Source organism: Pistacia vera, unplaced genomic scaffold (genome assembly GCF_008641045.1).
Source record: "Pistacia vera cultivar Batoury unplaced genomic scaffold, PisVer_v2 Contig298, whole genome shotgun sequence".
NCBI classification, from domain to species: domain Eukaryota; kingdom Viridiplantae; phylum Streptophyta; class Magnoliopsida; order Sapindales; family Anacardiaceae; genus Pistacia; species Pistacia vera.
The window spans coordinates 925,390-936,459 of record NW_022196110.1 but is presented as its reverse complement, the minus strand read 5'-3'; the positions used below and the strand labels follow the sequence as shown (position 1 = coordinate 936,459).

General features: G+C 36.1%; 1 protein-coding gene across 2 annotated transcripts; it reads left to right on the top strand.

Annotated features, from left to right (window-relative positions):
- The first annotated feature begins 3,336 nt into the window (after positions 1-3,336).
- LOC116135346 (pleiotropic drug resistance protein 1-like) lies at positions 3,337-9,985 on the top strand. 2 transcript variants are annotated; one of them, XM_031421046.1, is made up of 20 exons: positions 3,337-3,689; positions 5,154-5,274; positions 5,373-5,461; positions 5,601-5,685; positions 5,780-5,939; positions 6,062-6,138; positions 6,228-6,281; positions 6,369-6,459; positions 6,546-6,847; positions 6,967-7,248; positions 7,334-7,650; positions 7,731-7,891; positions 7,983-8,086; positions 8,171-8,330; positions 8,409-8,489; positions 8,584-8,750; positions 8,851-9,183; positions 9,281-9,571; positions 9,660-9,743; positions 9,848-9,985. In XM_031421046.1, exons 1-20 carry the CDS (start codon positions 3,337-3,339, stop codon positions 9,983-9,985), a joined length of 3,450 nt encoding a protein of 1,149 aa, XP_031276906.1. The 2 variants fall into 2 exon arrangements, with proteins under 2 accessions (XP_031276906.1, XP_031276905.1); XM_031421045.1 differs by lacking the exons at positions 3,337-3,689; positions 5,154-5,274 and having other exon boundaries at positions 5,411-5,461; positions 5,593-5,685.
- The last annotated feature ends 1,085 nt before the right edge of the window (positions 9,986-11,070 follow it).

Sequence of the window (11,070 nt, the reverse complement as noted above, 5' to 3'; positions counted from 1 at the left end):
TGTTACTCGGCTTAGCTCGCTGCTCCATAGCTTAGCCTAAATACAACTTCACTATAGTGTCTTCAAGCTGATAGGACGAGCCAGTGGATCTCTAGGGCCTCTCATTTGACATTTGTACACACTTAGATGAATCAGATTCATTCGACTCAGCCCAGTCAACACTTAGACTTAATCAATTTTAGTTGACTCGACTGTCACCTCACATAAAGGGATACATATCCTGAGATGGCCTTTTGGCCTTACAAACTAGCAGGCAAAAGGACTTCACAAGCATCACATCGGTCCATTGGCTCACTCGGCCAGCAGACAGAGGACCTCATGATGCTCTACAAACTCAAATTCCATGATAGAGAAACACTCCCAATCATGGAAGACTCCCACTGGCCAATTCTTTCACTCGCACAGATATGCAGTAGATTTGAGTGTTATTATAGAGATTTATCTTATCTCAAGTGCAAACCAATTTGTTCTCATTCGCTTGGCCCCAGTGATAACACCAATGGATTGAAGTACCACTCATACTTCATCTCTCGGCTTAGTGAGCATGAACGAGAAAGGCACCTAACAAACCAAGTTTTAGGGCCTAAAACATACCTTGACCAATCAATTTGGCTCGGTCCAGTGCATGGTCACGGTGGATCGGCTTGGCTTGCCTGGCAGGCAAAAGTTAATCAAAGTCACCTCAACTCCACACTCTTTACAGCCATTCAACGCGTGCCATTTGTTTCCACGAATGGATTCCATAGGCAGTCCCACATTCCCACTAAAACACCTTCCATTCGGTGACCAGCGGAGCCCTTGGGCCCATGCTATTTCACCCTATGGATCTTGAATTTTCTATACCAGTATCTCTTGGCTTTACGCACCAGTCATCCCAGGATGAGTGGAAGCACGAACATCTAACCAATTATCAAGGCACCAATTATACACTTCCCCAGAAAGTGGTCTGTAACCAATTGATACACGTGATTCATCCCCAAGGCATGATCCATTTCAATATAAAAAATCATGAATGCAACATCGACTCGACATGGCGAGCCAAGTGGAGACAAATGACCCACTGATGTTGACTTTGCAAACTTTGTCAAATTTTTCAACTCTAACTTCACTGATTCGGTTGGCCACGGGCATTGCTAGACGAGTCGAGTCATCTCCCAGGTGACACTTACCTTTGAAGCTACTTCTTTCATACTCCTCCCAACTCCGCTTGGTTGAGCTAACTTTCACACTCCTCCCAACTTCGGTTGTGAGCTAACTTTCACATTCTTCCCAATCTGGTTGGTCGACGACTTCCATACTCTGCCAACTCGATTGGCGAGTAGGCTTCCACACTTTGCCCACTACGATTGGCTGAGGACTTCCAACATTTGGAGTAACATTAGAGCTAACAAACCAAGTTCTATGTTTCTCCCGCGAAATGACTTAGCTTGCATTAAGTTCATTCCAAGTTGGGCATACAATCTCAATCGACTCGAGTACTTGTCTTACCGCCCGATCGAGGCAAGAACGAACAAAGAATTTTGACATTCCTTCTCTTCCTTTGATATAGATATCGATGGTTGTACACAGTAGGCACAACATTTCAACAAAGTCCATCTGACCTATTGAGTTGCTAGCATCGCCCTATTTAGTTGACTCTATTCATTCGACTCAATTACTTTCTAAAATAAAACCCTTTAACTATAGATGTGGGCAAACTGTATGGTAAAAAATCTACTGACTTTGCCAGCCCAATAACGAAATACATACTAAATAGACCTAGTGCCTAGCCCAATTTCGGTTGGACCTATGCTTAAATCTATCTTTAGATTCCATCCTATGGATGACCCATTTTGTAAGAAGGAACACTCTATGGTGACCATTCTATAGTTGGACCACACCATGACTCACCATCTCCACGAGTTGGCACTTTGGAGTGGGCCTCTCTAGAGCAGGCCACCACTACGATTGGCCAATTTTACACTTTGGCTGCACCATGAATAGGCCTTTCTACAAGAGTAAGCTAAATCGCTCTAGATCATTAGCCCACATTCTCCCAAAATAGAATCAAATCCTATCACTTTTAATTCATCAAGATCAAGAATCTTACATGAATTATATACTAAACCAATAAAGGAAGGAAGAGTTCCTTCCTAATTCAAACTCTCATACAAGTAGGATCCACCTCCTTGGCTCACTATATAAATAGGATCAACCTCTCATTATTGATTCACAAATAGCATGCTTTAGCTCTAAAGTTCTTGCTCCTAAGAAAACCGCTCCCTCCCATAAAGCTTAGTTCCGACGAACTTTACCCCTTAGCCTCCTAAAGCCGTGCTCTGGCCATTTTACTACAGTCTGCCCTAGCCGCATCATTATAGTAAACCCTTCCTGTCTCAGCCTCATAAATACCTCAAGTTCTGACTTGAGCGTCAAAAGTCCTACAGAGACACCACCTGATGTCTCCGAGCCTTCACGTTCATTTGTTCTCTTTTTGTAGTCCACCGATTGTAATAACTCTCTTCTCACAAGATCGATTCCTTCTAAATCAATTAGATTTTTATCTCTATAGACGTATTATTATATGGTATGGTAGATACTTTCGGTTATGTAATATATTAATTTCTTTTATTAATATGTAATTTATTTGTATTAATGCAAGAATAAATATCTAAATATTATTCTTCACATGTGAGAACAATGTTAAATCTCTGTACTTTTAGTAATAAAACATTTAAAAAGAATGTTTAATCGTATCTAAAATCTACGCATGTATTCAGAAATAATGGTTTTTAGAAAAATGAAAGGGAATTAACATTTTATATTCAAATTAAACAAACCAAATTGATTTTTTACCCCCCCCGGATAAAATTAAGTATCTTAAATCAAACTTAAATAAAAGAAAAAACATTTAAAACTATCTTATACGGACTTCAATTCAATCTAGAAGACAAATAAAGTTTAAACATGTGACCAATTATAAAGATTAATTAAATCTTTACATTATAATGTAAAAAAATGAGGATTAAACTGTAATGATCAGTTTTAACATGTGACCAATTGTAAGACCCTAATTAACTAATTTTACCTGCCTTATAAGTGATAAATTATACATAATCCAACTCTTAATTTAAACTAATAATCATATTAATTGTTAATTTAATTAATTATTAACCTAGTACATAATTAACACGTGGAAAGTCCTAACTCTCAGCGTTTACTGAAATCATCTATATAAATTAAAATGAGATGAAGCATAGAAACCTTAAAGGCATTGGCCATCTTTTCCATTACATATAAGAGAAAGTGTACGTTTTCTTAAAATCATAAATTCTTCTTGTTTCTCCACGTTTAGAAATGGAAGGTGCCGATCTTTATCAAGTTCGTCACACTTTACAGGAAAACAATTCTAGTAATATTTCGATGTGGAGGGACAATGGCAGCATGGCGGCTGCTTTCTCAAAATCTTTTCGAGAAAAGGAAACTGACGATGATGTAGAAGCGCTTAAATGGGCTGCACTTGAGCGACTTCCTACTTACAGTCGTTTAAAGAAAGGTTTACTCATGTCCACGGCGGATGGCGGCGGTTGTGAGGTTGATGTGAGTAAGCTTGAAGCTCGTGAAAGGAAGAATCTGGTTGACAGATTGGTGAGACACACTGAAGAAGATAATGAGAAGTTCTTGCTGAAGCTCAGGAACCGCTTGGATAGGCAAGAATGAATTTAATGTTTTTGAATTTCGGTCGTTTTGGAATTCATGGACAGTACACATATTATTTTTTCCGAGTACGTTGACATGCTTTCTTGGAAAATGAAAACGTTTTTTTTTTTTTTTTAGTTTTTTAAATTCTTACAAAATACAATGACTAGAAAACAATTTTTGTATTTGGTGTTTCCCGAAACAATAAAGATGGAAGTCACAATTCCATTTTACAAACTTTATCTCACAACTGACAACTCCGATGTGCCAGTTTGTAATTGGATAGACGAAATCCATTGCGAACTGTCACGTCGAGATTGTAAGAGAAAATTTGTGAAATTGAGTTGTAAATATAATATTACTCTTTTAAAAAACGAAACACAAAAGTGATAGCAAGGAATTTACCGTTTTCCCTACAATTTTCAAATATTTCAAATATGTATTATGTTCTTTTATTGTTTTTATTTTCAAAATATTATTTATAAAATTTTTATAAACATTCTCGGATCTTGGAAACAGTGAATTTAATTTTCAATTCGTTTTTCAAATATGTCTAATGACTCTAATGTGTCTTGAGATATTGAATTTAAAAAAAAAATATTTTTTTTTTAAATATTAGAAACAAAGAAAATAAAATTATTGTTACAAGATAATATAAATTTATAACGCTAGGGGTAAATTTCCGAAATCTTCTCACTCTTTGGTTAATTTTTGTTACGTAGAGGTTAATTTTATGTTTCCTTTTCAGTTGTCCATTAATCCATGAATTTTGATTACTATTTCCCAAATTATAAGGGGTGTTTTTTTTTATTAAATTATGAATTAGGGGAGGTTTGTGAAATTAGTCGTCCGCATATAGACAAGCTTTAATAATTAATAGTTTAAAATTAACGGGTGAATTTAATCTCCCCTAATATTTATCTTTTGATTAAAAAAACCCAACAATTTTGAAAATATATTATCCTTTGACATTAAGAAATCTCATTAGAGTTTTCTTTGAGTAAAATTTAACACTTTAAAATTTATTATATTTTTTACCTTCTCTCAGCTTTCTTTCTAAAACATTTTAAATGATGATAAATTTACTATTTTATTATATTCCTATGTACTGTTATTTCTTTGCAAAATTATATATATAGTTGTAACATGATTTAATTTGTAACTATTCAATCGTAGCATTGTAAAAATAAATATTTATTTTTTAACATTAGAAAGGGTAAATTTCCTTGTAAATTCACACAATATTTAAGGGCAATGATGAAATTTCACCTGAAAAATGTTCATTTTGTTGATAATTAATATCCGGGATGGAGGTGATTCGGTGTTTTTATAAAACCCAGGGAGCTCATTGATATTTTTCAAATGCATGGAGTTCGAGTGTTTTTGGTTTATTATTGAATGGAATTGTGATTTTCAGTTCAAGTGTATATCTCTATAGATGATTTGATTGTGAAATTTTGTAAATACTTTGACAGGGTTGGAATTGAAATTCCCACACTTGAAGTCAGATTTGAAAATGTAAATGTTGATGCAGAAGCTCATGTAGGAAGAAGAGCTTTGCCCACTTACTTCAACTTCTTCATTAACAATGCAGAGGTAACTAAAAACCAAATTGACATCATCCATTCCCTGTTACAAACTTTGATTTGAATTTGTTTAATGTTTCAACTGACTTTATTCCTTGCATGTCACAGAGCTTCTTGAACTATCTTCATTTACTTCCCAGTAGAAAAAGGCATCTGCGCATTCTTGAGGATGTCACTGGAATCATCAAACCTTGCAGGTGAGAAGCAGGGTTATACATATGATTATATTCATGAATTGAATTTGGTTTAATTCAGTTCAAACTAATGGCGGCTTAAGAGTATAGTGAATTTTTAGTATTTACGTAACAAGAACCTTGGTTTGTCTAAGATTTGCAGAATGACACTGCTTTTGGGTCCTCCAACTTCTGGAAAGACCACACTCTTGATGGCATTGGCTGGAAAGCTTGATCCAGATTTGAAGGTGGATATTTCTTTTTAACAGCTTTAATTAGTTCTCTAATGGATGTTAGCTTGATGTTTAATATACAAATTAAAGATTGAAATTTCTGGTTCAGCTCTCAGGGAAGATCACTTACAATGGCCATGAAATGAATGAGTTTGTGCCTCAAAGAAGTGCAGCATATATTAGTCAACATGATCTTCATATTCCAGAAATGACAGTGAGAGAAACCTTGTCCTTCTCTGCAAGATGCCAAGGGGTTGGCTCTCGTTACGGTTAGTTGAATGAATGATTCTCATTTACCTAATATTCTAAATCTACATTTTAATTTCCAGAATTTAGTTCAGTGGTTTACATTGTTAAAAGTATTGATCTTAACCACATTGACTATCTGCAGAGATGTTAGCGGAGTTGGCTAGAAGGGAAAAAGTAGCAAACATAAAGCCTGATCCTGATCTTGATGTCTTCATGAAGGTGATAATATAGCAAAACATAGCAATTCATATTTTTTAGAATAATGTGGAAATTCGTGGCATTATATTTCTTGAATTTTTATGTTCCAGGCGGCATCAACAGAAGGAATGGAGACAAATGTAGTCACAGATTACATTATAAAGGTATTACCACAAGAAAGCATTTTAAGAATATGAAAAGATTTTCATTAATCACTTGATAGAATACTAAACTTTGCTTGCCACTTGAAGGTTTTAGGACTGGAAATTTGTGCAGATACAATGGTTGGGGATGATATGCTAAGAGGGATTTCTGGTGGACAAAGGAAGCGACTCACCACTGGTAAACAACCTCAAATTATGACATTAACGAATTTCAATATATGAATAAAACTCATGAATAAAAACTCCTCTTTAATTGAATTTCAGGTGAGATGCTTGTTGGACCAGCACAGGTATTGCTCATGGATGAGATATCTACTGGTTTGGATAGCTCAACAACTTTCCAAATTGTGAATTCACTCAAGCAATATGTTCACATTCTCAAAGGAACTGCTCTCATCTCTCTCCTGCAACCAGCACCAGAGACATATGATCTTTTCGATGACATTATTCTACTTTCAGATGGCCAGATTGTGTACCAGGGTCCCCGTGAACAAGTGCTAGAATTTTTTGAATCCATGGGCTTCAAGTGCCCCGAGAGAAAGGGTGTGGCTGACTTCTTGCAAGAAGTAAGCATACAACTAGCTTTTATTTGTCGTATACATTATTATTAAAATAATAAGTGTTTTTCCTGAAGGTGAGACAACAAAGTGCTTTTTGATCTTATTGAATAATTAATTTGTTGCAGGTAACATCAAGGAAAGATCAGCAACAGTATTGGGCACGTAATGATGAGCCTTACAGTTTTGTCACAGTCAAGGAGTTTGCTGAGGCATTTCAATCATTCCATTTGGGAAAGAAACTGAAAACTGAGCTTGCAACTCCATTTGACAAGAGCAAAAGCCACCCATCAGTTTTAACAACCAAGAAATATGGTGTTAAAAAGAGAGAGCTACTGAATGCTTGCTTCGCAAAAGAAATATTGTTGATGAAAAGGAATGCATTTGTCCACATCTTCAACCTCATTCAGGTGGTTTGTTCATATGAATTTATCCATTTTTCTCATGGCATTGTGAAACTGATTATAACCGGGTACATTTTTTTTCTGCTCACAGCTTATAGTGATGGCACTAATTGGATCAACAATCTTCCTGCGGACAGAGATGATGTGCAGCAATTTAATTGATGGAGGAATTTATATGGGGGCTTTATTCTTCGTTATAGTTATGATTACGTTTAACGGATTGGCAGAACTTGCCTTGACAATTTTTAAGCTTCCTGTCTTCTACAAGCAAAAGGACCTACTATTTTTTCCAGCATGGGCATATGCTCTTCCTGTATGGATTCTCAAGATTCCAGTCACAATCATAGAAGTTGGAGTTTGGGTATTTATCACTTATTATGTCATGGGATTCGATCCTCATATTCATAGGTAAACAAATCGAAAGAACCTATGAAAGATAGTTTCATCTTTTCATTCTGTCCAGATTATAAGACATTTTCTTGCCACAGGTTTTTCAAGCAGTACCTTGTGCTCTTTTTAACTAACCAAATGGCCTCTGCATTATTTCGACTGACTGCGGCATTGGCTAGAGACTTGATTATTGCTACCACATTTGGATCATTTATACTGCTAGTACTTTTTGCAAATTCTGGCTTTGTTCTATCAAGAGGTATAATAAGCAAACAAACTTTAAACTCATTTATGTCCACATGACTAAACCTTAAAGAATGGTTCTTTCTTTGCTTTGTTTGATACCATAGATGAGGTAAAGAAATGGTGGATTTGGGGTTACTGGATATCACCTATGATGTATGGACAGAATGCAATCGCGGTAAATGAATTTCTTGGGGAGAGCTGGAGTCATGTAAGTTCTTCAATCAGACTAGTAAGCATACATGCATTCGCACTGAAATCAAACATACTAATATCTGAATAAATTTCGTAACAGAAGGTTTTTCCGAATTCCGCGGAAACACTTGGAGTTGCAGTATTAAAATCCAAGGGCTTCTTCTCAGATGCCTATTGGTACTGGATAGGAGTAGGTGCATTGATTGGCTTCACATTACTATTCAATTTGGGAAATATAGTGGCTCTCACTTATCTGAACGGTCAGTATGTTAACATCTCCAAATTTAAGTGTTTTTAGGTCAAAATGTATATTCTAACTTTGGGTAAAAAAATTGCAGCACTTCATAAACCTCAGGCTGTTAAATCAGTTAACCAAAGCACTGAAGATGATGACAGAGACAAAAAAGCAACCCATGCAGGTATTTGTGCCAAAACAATAATTTCTTCTACTTTTCTTTTGCAAATTGGCCCCCCTGTTCTTTTTTATGACAAGTAATTTTGATTGGCAATCAGAAAAAGGAAATGATATTGGTAGAAGAACCACCTTAGAGGAGTCATTATTCATGAGGCCAGAAACTGCTGCTATAATCATTCATGAAAAGAGAAGAGGGATGATCCTTCCATTTGAACAACGTTGCATTACCTTTGAAAATATTACATACTCAGTAGGCGTGCCAAAGGTAACTTATGATAAATAATTGAAGTTGGAAACTGGAAAGTATTGTTGTCCAAAAATAAATGGCAATAGAGAACTAATTACATTTTACTGTGGAATAACAGGAAATGAAAGATCAAGGTCTCGCTGATGAAAAATTGGTGCTACTGAAAGGTGTGAGTGGTGCTTTCAGACCTGGTGTTCTAACAGCTTTAATGGGGGTAAGTGGTGCTGGTAAAACCACTCTGATGGATGTGCTGGCTGGAAGGAAGACTGGTGGATACATAGAAGGGAACATCACAATTTCAGGGTATCCGAAGAAGCAGGAAACATTTGCTCGAATCTCAGGATACTGTGAGCAAAATGACATTCACTCTCCTCATGTTACTGTCTATGAATCCTTGCTCTACTCAGCATGGCTACGACTGCCCCCAGAAGTGAACTCTGAAGCTAGGAAGGTGGGTAATTGAGATTGAGACAAGACAGAAATGCTTAAAACTTTGTTGGCTTGTCACATTAATTTTTTTTTTCTTTTTTGTTGAAAAATGGTTGCAGATGTTCATTGATGAAATCATGGAGCTTATTGAATTAACCCCATTGAAAGGAAATCTAGTTGGGTTGCCTGGTGTGAATGGTCTATCAACTGAGCAGCGTAAGAGGTTAACCATAGCGGTTGAGTTGGTAGCTAACCCCTCCATTATATTCATGGATGAACCAACTTCAGGGCTAGATGCAAGAGCTGCTGCAATTGTCATGAGAACTGTTAGGAACACAGTTGACACAGGAAGAACAGTTGTATGCACCATACATCAGCCTAGCATCGACTTATTTGAAGGTTTTGATGAGGTGAGAAATCTTAATAAAATAAAAGAGTTATCCACTTCTGTTTTATTCTTTCCTATATGTCGTTGACAGATTTAATATGGCATTGTAGCTATTCCTATTGAAGCGAGGAGGGCAAGAGATATACGTGGGGCCATTGGGTCACCGTTCATGTCATCTGGTCAAGTATTTTCAGGTATGTTGTGGTGGACAACACAATTTCACTATAATTAATAGAATGTCAAACTTTTTAGTTCATGATTACTTATTGCTGAAGCATACAACTGACTGTTTATGAAGGGAATAGAAGGAGTCAGTAAAATTAAACCTGGTTACAATCCAGCAGCCTGGATGTTGGATATTACATCTCCAGGACATGAAGTGGCTTTGGGGATTGATTTTGCTGATCTGTACAAGAAATCAGACTTATACAAGTAAGCATTGAGCAACCTTGAGATATATACTGACACTTACTACTCNAATTTGGAAAATTGGAAATATGAATTGAAAATTGCAAAAACTAATAAAAATTAAAATAAGAGCAAATTGATAACAAAAAGATTAAGAGAATAAATGAATAATTGAGAGAATAGAGATTAGAGAATATGAGAGAATGAGAGAATTTGAGTTGTGAGAAAAATATGAGAGTTTAGGGCCAATTTATAGAAAAAAAGGGGGAAAGAAAATGACGAAAAACACCCCTCCAACGGCTATAAAACGGCTATATTTCAAGGGTAAAAGGGTAATTTAAAAAAATAAATTAATTTTACATTTTTTTTTATTTTTTTTTTGGCCAACCAACCGGCATGCAACCCGCCGGGTTGGCGGTCCTCCTGCAGAAATGACAAAATAGCAACCCGCGGGCCGCCGGGTTGCCATTTTGCAACCCGGCCCGCTCGAGGGTTGCTGGCGGGTTGGGCTCAACCCGGCCCACCGAACCCTCTTCATTACGGGCCGGGTTAGGGTTGACCCGCCTAACCCGGCCCATTTTTTCCACCTCTACTCGAAGTCCATTGAATACTCTACAAGCCTAATGTTCCAGGTTAAGCTACAAATGTGGTAGGTGGCACCAACGTTATTCGAACCCAGAAAGTCAATGCAAAGAGCAAACCTTCTTGACTGTTAGGCGAACCCTTGAGGTTTTTTCTCTCTATTTCTTTATACTTTCTAGTTTTTCTACCCTCTTATTTGGATTTGGGTTGACAATTGACATCATCAACATCTCTTATAATTTTAAAAATATAATAGACGCTCCATATTTCAATAATTAAAATAAAAAAATTATTTATTTATTATATAATTGTGGTCCTAGACTCCTAGTGGTCCAAGCTGGTAAAGTTTATCAACAGTTAGATGGATAAAATCCTAATCCCTAATAAATTTTAAATCATATCTAATATGAAATTATACATATGAAGAAGAAAGCATCGTTCAGTCTTTTATAATATAAAATTGATTATTTAACTTGTACCAATATTTCTTTTGTTTAAAAAAAATAATTGAATATATAGCTTTCAACACCA

Coding starts and splice junctions, on each gene's coding strand:
- LOC116135346 (XM_031421046.1), top strand. CDS start 3,337: ATGGAAGGTGCCGATCTTTATCAAGTTCGTCACACTTTACAGGAAAAC. Junction 5,940..6,061: donor AGGGGTTGGCTCTCGTTACG/GTTAGTTGAATG, acceptor GACTATCTGCAG/AGATGTTAGCGGAGTTGGCT. Junction 7,651..7,730: donor TTCGATCCTCATATTCATAG/GTAAACAAATCG, acceptor TTCTTGCCACAG/GTTTTTCAAGCAGTACCTTG.